Source organism: Taudactylus pleione, unplaced genomic scaffold (genome assembly GCF_031769625.1).
Source record: "Taudactylus pleione unplaced genomic scaffold, aTauple2 ptg001228l, whole genome shotgun sequence".
Lineage (NCBI taxonomy): Eukaryota > Metazoa > Chordata > Amphibia > Anura > Myobatrachidae > Taudactylus > Taudactylus pleione.
The window spans coordinates 287,912-308,958 of record NW_028285628.1 but is presented as its reverse complement, the minus strand read 5'-3'; the positions used below and the strand labels follow the sequence as shown (position 1 = coordinate 308,958).

The following is a 21,047-nucleotide window of genomic DNA, read 5'->3' as shown; positions in this document are numbered from 1 at the left end:
TGCTTTGCCATGCGATCACCTGCCTTGCTGGGCAAGCGAGCGACTGCATCTAGCGAGCGGCTCTGAATTAGGGCCTTAGCTTGAGATTGACAGATACATGCATACATCAGTGAGATGCATGCATGTATTTTACTATAAAAAGCTTAGAAAGAGTTAAAGTAAAATAAAAATGACATGGGGTCCCCCCCTAAAACAGAACCAGCCCCGGACTTTTCATAGCCAGTCCTGGTTGTGTAAGTACAGGGAAAAAATTGTGTAGGGTTCCCCTGTACTTAGCACAACCAGCACTGGACTCTGATCTGGTTCTGGAATTATAGGGGAAATAATGCGGAGGTAATTTCCACAACCAGCACCGGACCCTTACTAGCATGGGGGTAATGTCACAGCCAGGGAAACCCTATCACCGGGTTCCCCAGCAGAAACATTACCCCTGACTGCTAATCAGCCCAGGCCAGGGATCCCTGGGAAGTTGGGGACCCCCCAATAAAGGGGTCGCCCTCCCAAGGGCACCCCAGGCCTAGGCTGATAGCCCGGGGCTATGCCCACCACCCCTGGGCTGTAGTATAAAAAAGATAAGTGTAAACATTTAATACATAAAGTGAGGTGCATAAATATTGGGACATTGACAGCATTTTAATATTTTGGCCTCTATTCACCACCACAATGGCTTTGAAATGAAACAAACAAGATGTGATTTAACTGCAGACTTTCAGATTTAAGTTGAGGGTAATTACATCCATATCAGGTAAACAGTGTAGGAATCACAACGGTTTCTATATGTGCCTCCCACTTTTTAAGGGGCCAAAAGTAATGGGACAAACTAAACAATCCTAAATCTAACTTTCACTTTTTAATACTTTGTTGCAAATCCTTTGCAGGCAATTACAGCCTGAAGTCTGGAACGCATAGACATCACCAGACGCTGGGTTTCATCCCTGGTGATGGTCTGCCAGGCTTCTACTGCAAATGTCTTCAGTTCCTGCTTGTTCTTGGGGCATTTTCCCTTCAGTTTTGTCTTCATCAAGTGAAATGCATGCTCAATCGGATTCAGGCCAGGGGATTGACTTGGCCACTGCATAACATTCCACTTTTTAGCCTTAAAAAAACTCTTTGGTTGCCTTTGCAGTATGCTTTGGTTCATTGTCCATCTGCACTGTGAAGCGCCGTCCAATGAGTTCTGAAGCATTTGACTGAATATGAGCATATAATATTGCCCGAAACACTTCAGAATTCATTCTGCTGCTTTTGACAGCAGTCACATCATCAATAAATACAAGGGAACCAGTTCCATTGGCAGCCATACATGCCCACGCCATGACACTACCACCAACATGCTTCACTGATGAGGTGGTATGTTTTGGATCATGAGCAGTTCCTTTCCTTCTCCAAACTCTTCTCTTCCCATCACTCTGGTACAAGTTGATCTTTGTCTCATCTGTCCATAGGATGTTGTTCCAGAACTGTAATGGCTTTTTAGATGTTGTTTGGCAAACTCTAATCTGGTCTTCCTGTTTTTGTGGCTCACCAATGATTTACATCTTGTGATGAACCCTCTATATTCACTCTTGTGAAGTCTTCTCTTGATTGTTGACTTTGACGCATATACATCTACCTCTTGGAGAGTGTTCTTGATTTGGCCAACTGTTGTGAAGTGGTTTTTCTTCACCAGGGAAATAATTCTCCTGTCATCCATCACAGTTGTTTTCTGTGGTCTTCTGGGTCTTTTGGTGTTGCTGAGCTCTCCGGTGCGTTCTTTCTTTTTAAGAATGTTCCAAACAGTTGATTTTGCCACACAATGTTTTTGCTATCTCTCTGATGGGTTTGTTTTGATTTTTCAGCCTAATGATGGCTTGCTTCACTGATAGTGACAGCTCTTTGGATCTCATATTGAGAGTCGACAGCAACTGATTCCAAATGCAAATGTCACTCCTAGAATCAACTCCAGACCTTTTACCTGCTTAATTGATAATGAAATAATGAGGGAATAGCCCACACCTGTCCATGAAATACATTTTGAGTTGGTAGTCCCATTACTTTTGGCCACTTAAAAAGTGGGAGGCACATATAGAAACCGTTGTAATTCCTACACCGTTCACCTGATTTGGATGTAATTACCCACAAATTAAATCTGAAAGTCTGCAGTTAAAGCACATCTTATTTGTTTCATTTCAAAGCCATTGTGGTGGTGAATAGAGGCCAAAATATGAAAATTCTGTCAATGTCCCAATATTTATGCACCTGACTGTATGTATGTATTGGTCACGGTGTGTGTGTATTGTGTTTATTTAAACATTTCTTTACAGGTGAACTACAGGTACCAGCAGGCCCTTAATGCCCCGTATGCTGGTACTTGTGGTTCTCCAAGTACCAGCATGTGGGGGAGGCTTTCTGGGACCTGCAGTTCTACTCGTAAAGACAATGTTTACACTTATCTTATTTTACACTACACTTACACTATCAACCCACCACCCAGGAGTGGCGGGGATAGCACCGGGCTATCAGCCTACGCCTGAGGTGACCTGGAGAGGGGGACCCCTTTATTGGGGAGTCCCCAACTTCCCAGGGAACCATGGCCTGGGCTGACTAGCGGTCAGGGGTAATGTTTCGGCTGGGGAATCCGGTGATAGGTGCTAGTTGTGGAAATTACAGGGGAACACTACCCATTTTTTCCCCTGTAATTCCAGAACCAGGACAGGACGTGGGCCCAGTGCTGGTTGTTCTAAGTACAGGGGAACCCTACGCAATTTTTTCCCTGTACTTACACAACCAGGACTGGCTATGAAAAGTCCGGGGCTGATTGTGTTTTTAGGGGTGGACCCATGTCACTTTTGTTTTTACTTTAACTCTTTCTAATCTTTTTACAGTAAGATACATGCATGCATCTCACTGATGTATGCATGTATCTGTCTCAAAACGAACTGTTCTTGCTGAAAATTAAAGCATGAAGCAGTTCTATTCATTCTATTGGGGCTTTGAAGTTCCTTTTGAAGTGGGATTTGGTGTTCGATTTGTACATGAACATGCAAAATTGAACATCAAATCACTGTTCAAAAACGAACCAAATCGAATTCAATTTAGAAAACGCTTGTAAAATCGAATTTTAGTAAATGTGGGTTTGAAGAGGGATTTGTACTTTCGATTTGAGGTGAGCTAAATCGAACAGAAAAATTAACTTTGATAAATATACCCCTATAAATTGTAGCTAATATATAAATGGTTGACCCACACTTGGGCGCAACAAATTAGGCAGCAGGCTATACTAAAAGACAAGTCACCAAAACTTGTCAAGGTCAAACAACATAGAAATACATATAGTATAAAAGTTTTTGCGACGAACTTGATCCAACGGAATAAAGTCTGTATATGACCGTCCTTGTAGGTGAGTGATGATTAATACTCCTCGTTGTAAAAAATCCTCAGTGGATAATATGCAAAAAGCACATAAAATCTCTGTGTCAATAGGCAGAGATGTACTGATCAACATGTGCTGTTAACCCAAAATTGGGTAAAAACTCCCCAAAATATGGAAGATACCAAAGCGTGTCTAATTAATAGAACAACATCAAGTCCATGGGACCATAGTGCAAGAACACCTCTGTGGTTAAATAGGTGTAATGACACTCATATGGAATCTAAATATTCAGTTCGTGGTGACTTCATATATAGAGGTATCTTTATATGACACACTTGCATGCAGGAACCTACATAAAGTAGATGCTCATGTTTGTAGCTTACATGGATAAATTCAATTGACGCATATCAAGGTATCTTTTGATCTTGAAATAAATCCTTCATACAGAAATTCCACTGTACAGTGACTTCATATAACGCTATCTTAATGTGTCACCCGTGAGAGTAGATGGCATGCGATAACATGCATAGAGTTGATGCTCACGGTTGCAGCTTACATGGACAGATTAAAATGAAGCATATCAGGGTATCTTTCAATCTCAGGGTCATAGGAAACTCCAATATATGAGGAAACAAAAAACTTCCAATAGTGTAGAACCTCAGATTAAAAATAGGTTTAATCACATCAATAATAAAATAATGGGAGTATAGCATCCGTACCAGAAGTTGGATATAGCAGGATCTGCAAAATACAGGTTGAGATGATGAATGGCACCCGGGTGTCCCTTGCACTGTAAATGTACTCAAGGTCCTGCTGGAACTTGGACTGGAAAGCTTTTCCCTGTCACTCCTCCGACATGTTTCGACACTGGGTGTCTTTTTCAAGGATGGAGTGTGTTATAAATGAACAGGGTTTATATCCCCCAGAGGCCGGAAGTACCGGACCGCAAATGGCAATCCCTAATGGCAAGCCTCTCTTACTGATCTACGTGATCATAACACATAGTATCATCTAAAATCGATAACATAAATATAGATGAATACTTACTGACAGGTGGCCGACAGCAAACTTTTGGGATGCCTTCTGACACAGACCGTCCATATCACAGTCATGCGTGTCCGTGATCAATAAAGAGTTGTTGAAACATGTGACCAGACGGATCTATCATAGGCCTGTTTGATGATATCAGTGAATGGTCCATTGATGCCATGTTGCTAAGTAACATGCAACACTGATATAGCTTTAAATGATCAAAGAAGCGAATACATTCTGTCACATAATCATTAATAGATTAATATAGAAACCATTAAAAAAATGGGATACTACTATTGGATAATCAGGAATAAAAACTTCACACTGGGCCGTGCGCCGCAGGGTAGATCTGGATATACCGGACTACACAGTGAGTGAGACCAAAGGAGCTAACAGTTTTCGAAGAACAGATCATCCATTTAGAATTATTAGTGAGTCCATTCACAGACATGGAGGACTATAAGAGAATTGAGGTACGTATAGTTCAAAGAATAAAAGAAACATAATCAAAAATAAAAATAAATTTTTGAGGGACAAGAATTTATGTCTGAGTTCCCCCACCCTTAATAAGGTATATAGGGATTTACCATCCAATAAAGTGAGGATTGATTCACAAACATTCAGAAAGAACAACAATAGAACCAAAAAATTTATTTAAAAAAAAAGCCTCCAATAAAGCAGAAGGAAATTATTCCTTTATGAGACCTTTACTGTCTGGATCGGACCGTCCTTTTAAGACACCGGCACCAGTTAAATCCGAATATAATTGGACTCCGATAAAGAGGAAATTCTCATATAAAAATAAGAATCCTCATTATTCTCATCCTTTTAGGAATCCATATAGTTCACCTTATCACCGTAGAAGATGGGAAATCCCCACTTCAAATAGATTTGACGATTTACAGGACCATGATAATTTTTTAGAGAAGGGCAGGTTCCCAAAGAGATTGAGATAATATTCTCTGGCAATACATACATAAAAAATAATATTCATATAAAAACTAAAAGGGGAAAAAGGTCGGGAAAACCAAAATCTAAAATTAAACGTAGAAGTATAGATAAGGTTCTATGTAGGTATTCCTAATAAACCAATTAGGGAGATATCAAATACCCCCCCATGTTAGCCCACAGAAGGAGAAAAATGGAGTCTCCAGGAATATGGAGAACAATGGGATGGTCAAGATTTTCAACTTAAGTGGTCATATATTAAATTAGACTGAAATATCAGTATTATCTAAGGGCCTAAAATTCTCTCCTTCCAATGACATTAATATTTTTGGCTTATTTATTGATATAAAAAAGTTTGTATGCAAACTGACATTGAAAAAGTTTTTTTGATCCATGGACAGTGAGGATGAGGATCTAAGAATTTCTAAATTCTAAAAGAAATCAACGTTTTACCCCTCTTATGCTAAAGGCTGTTTTGTGGAATCTGTCCACCAAAGTATTATAAAGGATATAGAGGACCTTAAGAACAACAATAAGAAGAAGTATACCAATAACCTTATGGCCAATGAGAAATTGACTCTTAAAACTTTACAAGAAAATGGGGAACTTATCATTTAAGCAGGCAGATAAGGGAGGGGGTGTAGTTGTTTTAAATAGGGACAACAACATTAATGAATGTTATAGGCAATTAAATCATGGTATTACATATCATAAGTTGAGATCTGATCCCTCACAGACTATTTTACAAGCTATAAAAGCTATTATACAACAATATACAGAGAGGGGTGTGATCAACAGGGAAGTAGCTGGATTTCCCATTAATGAGAAATATTCAGTACCAGTATTATATTTGTTAACGAAGGTGCATAAATGCACCATTAACCCCCCTGGATGTCTCATAGTCACAGGGACGAATTCTATCACAGTCAATTTATCGGCTTATATTGACCACCGTCTTCAACCTTTAGTCTACAAGGAAAGATCCCACCTTAGGGACACTAAGGATATCTTTAATAAACTTAAAAATATCATGTGGGAGGATGATTGTATTCTAGTAATAGCCGACGTTACATCTTTATACATGATAATCACATCAAGAAAGCATCAAAGCAGTAGAACAGACCCTCTTGGGAACTGACTTGGATTCAGGCTTACAACAGTTTCTGTTGGAGGGGATCCTCTAATTTACAAAATAATTATTTTAATTTTGATGGCCATTTTTTCAAACAGGGGGTCGGCACCGCCATGGGCACCAGGTTCGTGCCCAGTTATGCCAACCTTTTCATGTCCAAATGGGAGGAGTCCCAAGTCTGGACGGGTCATGACTGGGGCGCAAACCTGGTGCAGTGGTGGAGATATATAGATGACATTCTGTTTATTTGGAAGGGGGATCTAAGTATTTTGTGTAAATTTTGTGATTATCTCAACACCAATAACTTAAACATCAAATTTCTGTTTGTATGTGATCCAATTAAAGTACATTTTTTGGATCTCACAATTAAGATCATAAATGGGCAATTAGTTACGTACAATTTAAAAAAAAACACAGATTCCAACACGTATATTAATAGAACTAGTAATTACCTCCCACAATTGCTCAAAGATATACCTAGAGGTCAATTACTTAGACTTCGATGCAATTGTACCATTAGAGATACTTTTCAAAATCAGGCACAAGATATTGTGGATAAATTTAGACATAAAGGCTACAAAAATGATGTTTTGGTCTCCAATCTTAAAGAAATTACTGATTTAGATAGAGACAAACTTTTAGAGTATAAAGATAAGAAGTCTAATACAAACAATTATAATATGGCTTTTTGTACAAGGTTTAATACACAATATAAAAGAGTGGAAACTATTATTAAGAAAAATTGGAAAATCTTATTGAAGGATTAGGTATTATGCAAGATGCTGCTGGATAGACCCAAATTCATTTACCGACGAGCTCCAACATTGAAAGACAATATTACTTCAAGTGCTCTCCCGATGGACGGGAAGAGATCACTCCCCAGGAACAAAGGGTTCTACCGATGCGGGGAATGCAAACTATGTAAGACCTGCCATAGCCCGTGTTCCAAAATTACTGAATTTGACACCATAGGGAAAACACTGAAAATTTCTGACGTTATCACATGCAACACTCGCTATGCTATCTATGCAATTGAGGGTGCATGTGATATGGTCTATATCGGTAAAACAAACGTCAATTGAAGGTTAGGTGGGCTGAACACGTTAGGAACATCGTCAAGTGTTTAGACAGTCACCCCTTTTTGAACCACTTTAAAGCAAAACATCATGTCACTCACAGGTATCAAAACGTTTTGTGGAGTTGCAATAGTAAAAGACAATTGGAGAACCAATAACAAAGATAGTTATTTAGCGCAGAGAGAAATGAGGTGCATTTATGACTTGGGCACCCTTAAACCACAGGGTTTAAACCATGATTTCGAGTTAAAATGTTGTTTTGTAAATATTATGGTTATATCTGTGATTGCAAAGTGACATCCGAGTGTCTCTTGTCAGTTTATGTTCCGCACAAGATTATATTAGGCCCACCTGTGTTCTTTTTCTTTTTTCCATGTTTTCATGTGTTTTCACTCATTGTGTAGTCTTGTATATCCAGATCTACCCTGCGGCACATCGTCCAGTGCAAGCAGTTTTTATTCCTGATTATCCAATAGTAGTATCCCATTTTTTTTAATGGTTTCTATATTAATCTATTAATGATTATATGTGACAGAATGCATTTGCATCTTTGAGCATGTAGAGCTTTATCAGTGTTGCATGTTGCTTAGCAACATGGCATCACTGGATCCGGACATGTGACCATTCACTGATATCATCAAACAGGCCTCTGATAGGTCCATCTGGTCACATGTTTCAACAACTCTTTATTGATCACGGAGACACATGACCGCGATATGGACGGTCTGTGTCAGAAGGCATCCCCGCAGTTTGCTGTCGGCCACCTGCCAGTAAGTATTCATCTATATTTATGTAATCGATTTAGATACTACTATGTGTTATGATCACATAGATCAGTAAGAGAGGCTTGCCATTTCCGGTCCGGTACTTCCGGCCTCTGGGGGATATAAACCCCGTTCATTTATAACACACTCCATCCTTGAAAAAGACACCCAGTGTCGAAACATGTCGGAGGAGTGACAGGGAAAAGCTTTCCAGTCCCAGCAGGACCTTGAGTACATTTACAGTGCAAGAGACACCCGGGTGCCATTCATCATCTCATCCGTTATTTTGTGATTAAACCTGTTTTTAATCTGAGGTACTACACTATTGGAAGTTTTTTGTTTCCCCATATGTTGGATTTTCCTATGGGGGATTCACCCTGAGATTGAAAGATACCCTGATATGCTTCAATTTAATCTATCCATGTAAGCTGCAACCGTCAGCATCAACTCTATGTATGTTATTGCATGCCATCTACTCTCATGGGTGACACATTAAGATATCGTTATATGAAGACACTGTACAGTGGAATTTCTTTATGAGGGATTTATTTCAAGATCAAAGATACCTTGATATGCGTCAATTGAATTTATCCATGTAAGCTACAAATGTGAGCATCTACTTTATGTAGGTTCCTGCATGCTATTTATCTACACGTGTGTCATATAAAGATACCTCTATATATGAAGTCACCACTAAATTGAATATTTAGCTTCCATACGAGTGTCATTACACCCATTTAACCACGGAGGTGTTCTTGCACTATGGTCCTATGGACTTGATGTTGTTCTATTAATTAGACACGTTTTGGTATCTTCCATATTTTGGGGAGTTTTTACCCAATTTTGGGTTAACAGCACATTTTGATCAGTACATCTTTGCCTATTAACATGGAGATTTTATGTGTTTTTTTTGCATATTATCCACTGAGGATTTTTTACAACGAGGAGTATTAATCATCACTCACCTATAAGGACGGTCATATACAGACTTTATTCCGTTGGAACAAGTTCGGCACAAGAACATTTATACTGTATGTATTTCTATGTTTGTTTACCCCTATAAATTATTTATCTCCTGGGGCAATAGCAAAGAAATATAATATTACTGGGTGCATTATAAATAACTGTTTATATACCATGGGTACTATAAATGATTTCTTCTACTGTGGGCAATAGTATGTATTTATTTAGTGATTGTAGTGCACTCTCTTCTGGCATTAGGACAGTGCTAATATAGGGTTGGGTACAGGATGCCGACGCTTGGGATCCAGTGATCAAACTCCCGACATCGGCATCCCGACAGGTTTAGGATACCGACACCTGTTGGTAGGTATCCTAACCCTTCCTCTACCCCTAACTCTCCCCACACCCTCAACCTAACCTCCTGCCTAGTACCTAAACCTAACCATCCCCCATAGTGCCTAACCCTCCCCCTAGTGCCTAACCCTAAGCTTAACCTTCCCTGCCCCCCCCCCACTACTTACCTTCGGAAGAGAGGCGGTCGGGATGCTGGAGTAGGGATTCTGACAGGTTTCGGGATTCTGGCGCTGGTATTCTAAGCAACGGCATCCCATGTGCCGGGTTTGTGACTACATCCCCTAATATGCGTCGAACAACAGTGCATGCTGGCACAGTTATGATACAACACCATGAACTATGTTTTGACTAAATTACTCATTATCCACTGATCAAAGGTACAAAAGGACACCTGTGCTACCCAACATCGGGCTGGTCCTCTCTAGGTACAAGAAACTGATCAGGTCTCCCCCTGAAGGACCAGGCCCGATGCTTTTATTAATAAAATCTTTTTGTTCCCATTATACAGGTATGAGAGCGCAAACAGCATGAGTTACCTCATCTGTCACAGCCTCCTCTTAATTTATTTTTTTTACAGAAAAGCAGCAGTTTGCCATGCGGTTTGGTATCTGCTTAATGAATGGAAAGTTTGTTTATCTGCCAGATCTAAAAATCAGGATTATGGTTTTAGACCTTATAGGTTTGATTCATATATTTTAATCTGCTGTTTGAACGTTAGTAAATTGTGCTATTTTCTAACAGCCCATCATAGCACCAAAAAGCATGTGGTTTGGTAATACTGATGCTTAATACAGAGGTTCCCAAGTCACTGTCCTCAAGGCTCCCTAACAGTACAGGTTTTAAAGATATCCATGGTTGAGCACAGGTGGTTAAATCAAATTGATCGAGGTACTAATTAAGTCAAGTGATAGCTTTGGGAACTCCTTCCTGGGGCTATTCGACATCGCGCTAATTTGAATCACCTCCAAAACCTTAACAGGAATGGAGAATAGTAACAAAACACAGGAATAAGGGGACTATGTATTATTATCTCTTACCTCTCCATTTGACCCAGTGACTCCAATGTCATTTTGCAGCTGCTGAATATCAGAAGATGGACCTGTTATCATAGAAGTCCCAGTGTCTACAATAGCCTGACAACCTTCACTGCAAAACATCACTACACCATCTACCTGAATGCTGGAGGAAAATTGAGATAGGAATTTACTCACTTTAAATTACTAACTTATTATTATTATTATTACTATGCATTGTATGATGCAGATCATTACATAAATCAAACAGAACATTGATTTGCCTTCTTGCTCTACCCATTGATATTAGGTTTTGAAACAACTATAGCCACCAGATCATGGTAAAAATATGTGAAAGTGGAAGACAGGCATTTACTAGGTGTAGTATTTTAGATAGTAAGGTGCAAAACATCAACAACACATAAATGGTGATACAGTTTGCTTGTACCAGAGCTAAAATTCAATAGACATATCCGTGTTTCTTTATAGGGGTCGGCAGCCGTTGATAATGTGCGGTGAGATTATTTCCATTATATCCAAAGAGAAAGCGCCTTCCATCATACTGATTCTTTCCAGACACCCTATTAGGGTCTCTACAAATAAGACTGTTTTTATCTTCTTTTATGTACGCCTTTTTATTCCCCTTTTTTTTGTACTATACAAACCTTTTATAAGTTATTGCACTATTCATGTTATTTTCTCTTGGATATGGATATAATGGAGACGATCTCACTGCACCTCATCAAAGGCTGCTGACAACTAGAACGAAACACAAATAAGCCTATTGCATTTTAGCTCTAGTGTGAACATATCACCATCTTTAATGTTTTGCACCTTATTATATAAAATACTACACCTGGTCTTAAAGAGCATAAAAACTGAGAGACTTAAATGAGAGAATAGTGACATAAAGATCATTTTGACACCCTTATAAATATAAGCTTGTAGTGATGATTTTATTAACCATGTACTGTACTTACTTATCAACTTGGATCTGCCAGTAGCCCTGGACCGTAACTGGCACCCAGTTTAACTGACCAGAGAAGCGAGATGTGTCATAGCCCCCAAGTACTAGTTCACCACCCTCTGGGGAGTTAGAATCCCTGGGAAATTAAATATATATATGTTATTAAAAGGAAAGTTTGCATATCTACATAACTACACTTTCATGGAATAAATTGTAAGTAAACAAAATGAAAATACTTATACTAACTGTTTTCACTTTATATAAATTCCTGGATCTTTGAGTATTTAACATCAATGTGAGTCAATTTGTGATGTCACACAAAAAACTAAAAAGCAGTGAACAGTTTAAATGAGTGTTTCCCAAACTTAGGGGCTGATTCATCATTCTGCACGAGTGCAGGACTTGTTCTGCGAATGTGCAGATCGGATCCTGCGTGATCGCATGCAAGCCCTTCTATTTCAGGGGTGGTGACACCCAGCGCTCCCAGAAAGGCGAGTGGCAAGGCCAGGATCTGCACCCAAGGACACAGTTCCCTGGCCTCGCAAGCCGGCCAGCCTGAGTAAGCTGAGGCTTACTCAGCTTGCTGGCGCCGTCCACCATCAATTATCCCAGCCTGCGACCTTACTTGCAGTGCTGGGATCATACACCTCCTGCTGCATTTGCATATTTGCAAGGACGGAATTGAAAATCTGTTTGCGTGCAGCTTTGCAATTCCGTCCCAACCTGAATCACCCCCTTATTCCTCAAAGCCCACAAACACTCCAGGTTTTAATGATATTTGTGCTCGATTACAGCAGGTCATTTCATTAGTACCTAAGTCACTGTGATTTAACCATCTGTGCTCAAGTAGTCTTATCCTTACAACCTGGACTGTCATGGGGCAGGTGAGGACGGGAAAACTCTGGTCTAAATTAATTTTCTCATCTGAACTTTTCTTGACGTTGAGTGGCCATATAGATCTTTCATATCTTTGTCAGCAATATAGCGGCATCAACTGTAGTAACTGATCATTTATTTCCTCAATTCCCACCCTCCACAAATGCATATTGGAATAGAATATTTTAGTCTAAGTTGCAAAATATAATTAATGTATCTGGTATTTACAGTATATTAAGCCAAAAATCATAAAATATTTTAATGTTACCTGCTCATATATACACCAAAAACTGCCAATTCCACTAAATTTTGAGCGATCATGTTGTCAAACACAGGAGTGCAACTGTCCACAGCCAGTGAAGGGTATGCCAAGCCCAAAATCCCATCAAAATTAGAATCTTGGAAGGTGCTACCTGGCTCTGACACACTTTCTGCAAACATCTGTTTCTGCACAGTTATACCCTGAACCTAGGAGACAGGAAATAATGACAAATGAAACCTACTTTACCTTACAAGAATTAGTGTTAAATTAAGAGTACAGTAACTTTTACAGCACTATGAAGTCAAGTTCTAAGACTCGTGTTGAAGAGATATTTGGACAACATGTACTTCAGTGGATGCCTTAGCCATTTCATTAATAAATATTTTTATCAGTTTAACATTTTCTACTTCAGGGTCCATAGGGTATCCACAGGATACCTTGGGGTATAGGTGTGACGTCAGTCGCAGGGCACCAAAGAGTTAAGCTTTCAGCCTCCCAGGATGCACTAGGTCCCCCTCCTATACCCCGCCCCCGGGCCAAGGCACCTCAGTTTAGTTTGGTGCCCGGCCGGAGTCGGGTGCACCTGTTGGAGTGGGGGCTAGAAGAGCCCCTGAAGCTTATTCTTCATGCAGCTGTGGCTGCACAACTGGATGAACAGCATGGACAGTCAGTCCTGACGTCCATGCTGTCTTCCCTACACCCCGCCGGTACCAGAACGCCGGTACTGATCCGGGGATGCTGGTGGGCGTCTGGGGTCACAGCTAGCGGTGACCCCAGATGCTCCGGACCATGGCCGGATTCAAGGGGGACAGAGGTAAGCAGCGGGGTCCCGCGGTGGGTCCCCGCTGATCACATGGTCCTAAGTCCCCAGGCAGGGGGCTCCCTGGGGACTGGCTGCAGCGTGGAGCCAGGCGACCAACCTGCGCTTCCACTACCCCCTGGGACAGCGGACCGCAGCAGAGCGGTAGCGCTGCGGCGTCCCAGGGGTTAAATGCATGCCAGGGGAGCGCGCCTTCCCTGTCTCACAGCCGGCGCCTCCCCCGCTGCACACAGCCCTCTCTGCATGCTGCCGACTGGTCCTGTGGCAGCGCTCCTCCCCCAGGCCAGCCTCCTCTCTGCTCTTCGGTGGCCATCTTCTCCAGAACGCATGGTGAACGCTGCTGGAAGCGCTGGACGGAAGCATCGTGGTCTGGGTCCCCCCGCATACCTCTCCTCCGCTGTGGTCAGGTCTGTGTATGCAGCGCTGTGTCCTACCAGGCCCTGTGTCTGTGTAGTTGAGTGATCAGCGCTGTTAGTGCAGGAATTGTTATTTTTCTGCATTGTATGTGACTGTGCTAGCGCTGCTGCCTGTAATCTTTTCTTCTCTAAACTGTCAGCTTTATTACTGTCCCTGTTCTTTCTGCTAAAGCCCTTGCGGTGCGGTGCTGCAGGGTGGTCTCTCGCCTATTTAATACTTAATTGGTGAGAGAGGTCACATACGTGGTGCCATCATGTCTGAAAGTGATTTTCCCCTCCGGCTACAGTGTACCACGTGCAAAGTACCGTTAGCGGAGGGGGAGGGTAGCGCGGAGGGCCTTTGCCGGCAGTGTTTGTCCATGGCGCGGCCTATTACGGTTACAGCACCGGTACAGGAGCCACCCTGGGCTTGTTTCGCTCAGGCGTTAACAGCTTTAGTGGGCCAGTTAGCTCCGCAGCCCGCGTTTACTCCGATGGGTTTGTCCCAGCAGTCTGTGGTGTCGTCACCCATGCAGGGGTTCCCACGACAATTGGTGGTACCCCACAGTCTCCCTATTTCCCCGCTCCCGGGTTCTCAGGAGCCAGCGTGGGTTAACTCCCTGACGAGTTCTGTACAGCACTTGTCGGATGTGTTGCAAGGGGAGTCTGTGATGCGGTCTCATAAAAGGCCGGTGGCGTCTCTGTCCGCTCCTTATGAGGATGACGAAGGGACGTCTGATGATGGGGAGATTCTAGATCCTTACGATCAGGAACCTCTCCATACTAAGGACGCTGATGCTAAGTCCAAAGTATATATTCCTGGACTTATTCGGGCGGTCCGCACAGCCTTGGTGATTGAGGACGAAGTTCCCCCAGCGGCTAAATCTAAGTATGCCTTTTTCAAAGATGTGAAGGGCGATGCCACAGTCTTTCCTCTTTCGGGTCAGTTGGTGGACCATTTAGAGGAGGCGTGGAAACAACCTGGCAAAAGATACCAGCCGCAGAGACGCCTGGCGGTGGCTTATCCGTTCGCGGATAATTATTTTGCGAAGTGGGAATCCCCTCCACAGGTGGATTCTCACGTGACCCGTCTTGTCCGTAGTGCCACATTGCCGATGCCATCCATGTCCTCCCTTAAGGATGCTACGGACCGCAAGGTAGAAATCTGCCTGAAGTCCGCTTATTCCCTTGCAGGGGGGGCAGCACGGCCGGCTATGGCCATTTGCTGGGTTGCCAGAGCGATGGAGCGCTGGGCGGATTCATTAGAGGCTTCTTTTGAATCCGACTGTCCGGCCGATCAGGCGGAGTTGATTGGCAATCTCCGTGATTCGGCCACCTACATCAACGAGGCGGCTCTAGACATTAGTACTCTGGTGTCTAGAATTTCTTCAGCAGCGGTAGCTGCTCGTCGCACCTTGTGGCTGCGATCCTGGAAGGCGGACGCAGATTCCAAGAAAGGTCTGGAAGCGTTGCCGTTTACCGGAGAAGTTCTCTTCGGTCCGGATCTGGATAAGATTGTGGCCACGCTGGCGGCAGCCAAATCTGCCTGTCTCCCGTCGGCCGCTGCTCCTTCTGGTTCGGGACCATCGTCCTTTCGGTCATCTAGGGCCCAGGGCAGGCCCAAACCACAGTCGTTTCCTCGACAGGCTGGCCCTAAGAAATCGGTCAAGCCCCGGAAGCAGGCATGGAGTACCAGACGTCCGGCCCCCAAGCCAGATGACAAGCCTGCGGCCTGACGGTCCGGGCCTCCCTTTGGGGGATCCCAGGGTGGGAGGCCGCCTGCTACAGTTCGCCCAGTGTTGGTCGACCACTACGACAGACACTTGGGTTCTGGAGGTGGTTTCCCACGGATACGCCCTCTCCTTCCGGCACAGACCCCCGGCTCGCTTCTTCACCACGGGTCTCCCATCAGACCGGAACAAGGCTACGGAGCTGCGGAAGGTATTGCACACTATGCTCCAGGCTGGAGTTATAGTGGCGGTTCCATTCTCCCAGAGGGGCCAGGGTTTCTATTCAAATCTATTTTTGGTACAGAAACCCAATGGGTCATATCGTCCGATTCTCAACCTCAAAGCACTCAACAAGTCTTTGCGGGTCCCGAAGTTTCGGATGGAGACCCTACGGTCCATCATTCTGGCGCTGGAACCTGGGGACTACTTGGTGTCATTGGACATACAGGACGCTTACCTGCATGTCCCTATTCTTTGGCGCCATCAACAGTTCCTCAGGTTTGCAATCAGCAGCGACCACTTCCAGTTTCGGGCGTTACCTTTTGGCCTGGCAACAGCACCACGTGTTTTCACCAAGGTGATGGCGGTCATGGCGGCTTCTCTGCGGCTGCAGGGAGTCCGCATGTTGCCGTATTTGGACGACCTGTTATTGGTGGCAGGATCTCCAGAGCTCCTGTTACGCCACTTGGACCTGACCATTGCACTGCTGCAACGGCACGGCTGGCTAATCAACTGGCAGAAGTCCACTCTAATCCCGTCTCGGAGGATTCTGCATCTTGGAGCCTTATTGGACTCGGGACAGCAAAGGATCTTCGTGACGGAGGACAAGATCTCTGCTTTACAGTCAAGGGTGCGCAGTTGTCTGCACAGCCGCCGGGTGTCCTTACACTCGGCGATGAGGTTACTGGGCTCCATGGTGTCGGTGTTCGACATGGTGGAATACGCCCAGTTTCACTCCAGACCTCTGCAGCACCTGATCCTGTCCAAGTGGAACGGGCTGACTCAGTCTCTGAAGTCCCAGACGATTGTGCTCACCCAGGAGGTTCGCCTGTCCCTTATGTGGTGGTTACAGACGACCCACCTCAACAAGGGACGTCCGTTCTGGGTTCCAAATTGGGTCCTGTTGACAACGGACGCCAGTCTTCGGGACTGGGGAGCAGTTTCGGGTCCACACTTGTTCCAGGGCAGGTGGACGCCGACAGAAGCGGAGCTTCCAATAAATATCTTGGAACTCCGTGCGGTCTTCAATGCTCTCCAGCAGGCACAGCGGTTTCTCCAGGGTCGCCCGGTGCAGGTCCAGTCGGACAATGCTACCACCGTGGCCTACATAAACAGGCAAGGAGGAACTCGCAGTCGGGCGGCTCTCGTAGAGGTCTCTCGGATCCTGGTTTGGGCGGAGCGCAATCTTCCGGCCATATCAGCGGTCTTCGTCCCGGGAGTGCTCAATTGGGAGGCGGACTTTCTAAGTCGCCAGGACGTTCATCCGGGGGAATGGTCCCTGCACCCGGACGTTTTTCAACTACTGGTGGACAGGTGGGGTCTTCCAGAAATCGACCTCATGGCGTCCCGGCACAACAACAAGTTGCCGGTGTACGGGTCTCGCACAAGAGACGAAGGGGCGTCTCTGGTGGATGCTCTGTCCGTCCGGTGGACGTTCCGGTTCGCATACCTGTTCCCTCCGGTCTCCCTTCCACGGGTAATCCGGAAATTCAAACAGGAAGGAGGGACGCTCCTGTTGATAGCTCCCGCGTGGCCCAGACGGCACTGGTTCTCAGACCTTCAGGGTCTGTCCGTGGACATTCCTCTGTGGTTGCCGCTACGACCGGACCTTCTGTCTCAGGGTCCTTGCCTTCACCCGGACCTGACTCGGCTGTCTTTGACGGCGTGGCTGTTGAGACGGCCATGCTGAGGTCCCGGGGGTTTTCCAGCTCTGTGGTGCGTACCATGTTACGAGCTCGGAAACCGTCTTCCGCGAGGATATACCATCGCGTGTGGCATACGTTCTTCCAGTGGTGTCGACCGAGAGGTTATGCACCGCGGGAGTTTCGTCTGTCTCGGATTCTCGCCTTCCTGCAAGCGGGACTAGATCATGGGCTTCGCCTTGCTTCTTTGAAGGTACAGGTTTCGGCCCTATCTGTCTGGTTTCACCGTAGGATTGCTACAATCCCGGATGTGCGCACCTTTATGCAGGGTGTTCTCCGCATTCAGCCGCCCTTTGTTCCACCTGTGGCGCCTTGGGATTTGGCTGTGGTCCTGAGGGCTCTCCAAGGACCGCCGTTTGAACCACTGGGCTCAGTGGATCTTAAATGGCTAACAGCTAAGACTGTTTTCCTTCTGGCCATTGCTTCGGCCAGACGTGTTTCTGAGTTAGGGGCTCTTTCTTGTAGACCCCCTTTCTTGGTTTTTTATGGGAACAGGGCAGTGCTCCGCACTCGGCCCGAGTTTCTTCCCAAAGTTGTTTCCCAGTTTCATATTAACGAGGAAATAGTTGTTCCGGCCTTTAACTCACCGGGTCTTTCCGTGGGTGAGGCCTCTTTGGATGTTGTGCGGGCCTTAAGGACTTATGTTGACCGCACTTCTTCGTTTAGGAAGTCGGACGCTTTGTTTGTCCTCTTTGGCTTCCGTAAAAAGGGTTGGCCTGCTTCAAAGCAAACTTTGGCAGCCTGGATCCGTATGGCTATTTCTGAAGCTTATCTTCATGAAGGCCTACCGGTCCCTCCTTCTCTGAAGGCTCATTCCACTAGGTCTGTGGGTCCTTCGTGGGCAGCTCGACGTGGTGCCTCGGCAGTTCAGATCTGCAAGGCTGCTACGTGGTCTTCTGTCCATACCTTCGTGAGGTATTACAGGTTTGACACCTTCGCCTCTCAGGATGCTTCCTTCGGGCGGCGGATTCTCCTTTCTGCACAGGAGCGTCCCCACCCTTAAAGGATACTGCTTTGGGACATCCCCAAGGTATCCTGTGGATACCCTATGGACCCTGAAGTAGAAAATATGAGATATGGTAAGAACTTACCCTTGTTATCTCTATTTCTACGAAGTCCATAGGGTTCCACAGGACTCCCGCCCTGTCGCACCTGTGCTGCAGATGGGCTTTGCTCTGGTCACCGGTTTTCCGTCTCCATCTGGTGAGAATGTGATTCTTGTATGTGTCCAGATCTTTGTTCTCTCTCTTCCTTCTCCTCCTCCGGCCTATGGCTTGGTAACTAACTGAGGTGCCTTGGCCCGGGGGCGGGGTATAGGAGGGGGACCTAGTGCATCCTGGGAGGCTGAAAGCTTAACTCTTTGGTGCCCTGCGACTGACGTCACACCTATACCCCAAGGTATCCTGTGGAACCCTATGGACTTCGTAGAAATAGAGATAACAAGGGTAAGTTCTTACCATATCTCATATTTTCTCAACAGGTAATGATACAAATCACAAAGAGAGTTACAATTGCTCAATATGTCCTCCATTTTGGTCAACAACAGCTTCCACTCAAAGAATAGCATTCTTCATGGAACAATGTAACATGTCAGGTGCAACAGCTAACACATGACATCTAATGCTGTGTTTCAGATCTGACAAGGTACTGTATGACATCTTTCCTGATACAACAGGATCTTCAAAACCCCCCACAAACATGTGGTGAAGTCCAGTGATCAGAGTGCGGCTGATGAACCGTTTTTCGGTAAAGCGTTACCTTAGCAACTGTAGCGCTCTTCAAATGCTTTGTATCACCACATCGCCACCTAGTGACAATATTTTTAACTAATATTGTTGTTTTTTCTCTGAAGTACCTGTTCTCCAAATGTATCTTCATTATGACCTTTAGAGCTGCATAATACTAACCTAGCCCCCTTGCAGGGCACTACCTCACTTCTTGAACCCTGACAATAATAGGCAACTAGTCTGCAAATGTAACACAGTCTCTCAAAAGTCTCAGTCCTGACTTTCACAGGTATAGACACGGCCTCCTGGCCTTCACACAAAGTCTCTCTTATGGTTCTCCCTGGATCCTGCAAGTATGGACCCAGTCTCCCGGCCTGCAGGTTGGCTGCTACAGCTCCACGCAAACACACTCAGAGTTTTGTGGTCCTTGCTGCCTCCTGCAGGTCAAGACACTGGCCTCCTGGCCCCCCACTGGCCTCCAGGCACTTTTGGCTCTATAGCTGCCACAGTCTCCTCTGGCAACTTGACTGGTTTGCCTCCTTAGCTCTCACCTGGGCTCTGTCCACAAGGCTGCTCTTAGTTGGGGTTGCACCTTCTTTTTGTTTATAGTAGTTCTAATACTGTGCAGCAGTTTTAGATAGTGATTAGTATATTAATGAAATTATATTATTATTATCCTTTATTTATATGGCGCCACAAGCGTTCCGCAGCGCCTTACATAGTACAGAAACATAGTACATAAACAATTGAACAGAACAAGAAAACAGTGTCATACAGTTTAAGACACTACAAGACAAGTACATGGTATATAAACTGCTGCAACAGAAGCAGGATGGCAAAAGTCATGGTTTAGGTGCTTTTGAGTATAGAGCAGATAGTATAAGTAAAGAAAGGATAAGCACAAGAGGATAGAGGGCCCTGCTCGTGAGAGCTTACATTCTAAAGGGGATGGGCAGACAGACAGGGGTGACACAGATGGGGTAGACAGTGAGCGTGGGACAGAGGGTTAGGATGACAGATGGCTGGATTCCTATTTTACAGTATGTGTGGAAGTCATTTGAATTAAGATTTACGCCACTGACATTCTACTTTAAGAGGCAGTTTTTGTAGGTGTTTGTGGAGAGCCATGGCTGTTATATCAGTTTACGTGAAGTCTGACGGGTGGCAGAAGCCACTTCGTGAAGGGCTATTTAGAGAGTGTGGTTAACGTGTGAACCAGCAGTCTCAGGTAAATATCGAAATTGGTGAAAGCAGTTATTGTAAAGAGATGTTCAGATGTAAAATAATAAGTTGTGATCAAGTGTGAATTCTATAAGGCACATTTATTGATTTGGAGGGTGATGGGAGACATGTGAGGTTTGCAGGATATATATTCCATAGTAAATCCGCTGTATGTGTGAGGGGCCTGGATTTGGTGATATGTCACCAGATAATAAAAGCAGAAGGATGGAGAAGTAGATATAGTTGTAGGTGTGTAAAAGTTTTTTATAGTGACACAATGAGGCTGTAATTGTCAATTTTTGATGAAAAGAAAGCTCATTAGTTTTTAGAGGAGGTGAGTGACTCAATAGGGCGGCAGTGTGCCCAGAGAGGGGAGATGCAGGGAGAGTTAGGGATGTTATATCCTTAGAGAAAATACAAAGGAAAGAGTTGATAAAAAGAAATGTGTAGTACATGGTGAGTGTTAGGTTTGTTATTTTTAGTCAAATTTTAA

At 44.4% G+C, this 21,047-nt stretch overlaps 1 protein-coding gene across 1 annotated transcript in view; it reads right to left on the bottom strand.

The window, feature by feature from the left end:
- LOC148450992 (cathepsin E-like) overlaps positions 1-21,047 on the bottom strand; it is a 93,611-nt gene that overhangs the window by 39,883 nt on the left and 32,681 nt on the right. The window contains exons 5-7 of the mRNA XM_088462408.1: positions 12,746-12,945; positions 11,615-11,737; positions 10,659-10,800 (exon numbers count right to left, since the gene is read on the bottom strand). Of these exons, the coding sequence (XP_088318534.1) occupies positions 10,659-10,800; positions 11,615-11,737; positions 12,746-12,945 (465 nt within the window). The remainder of the gene's footprint in view (positions 1-10,658; positions 10,801-11,614; positions 11,738-12,745; positions 12,946-21,047) is intronic.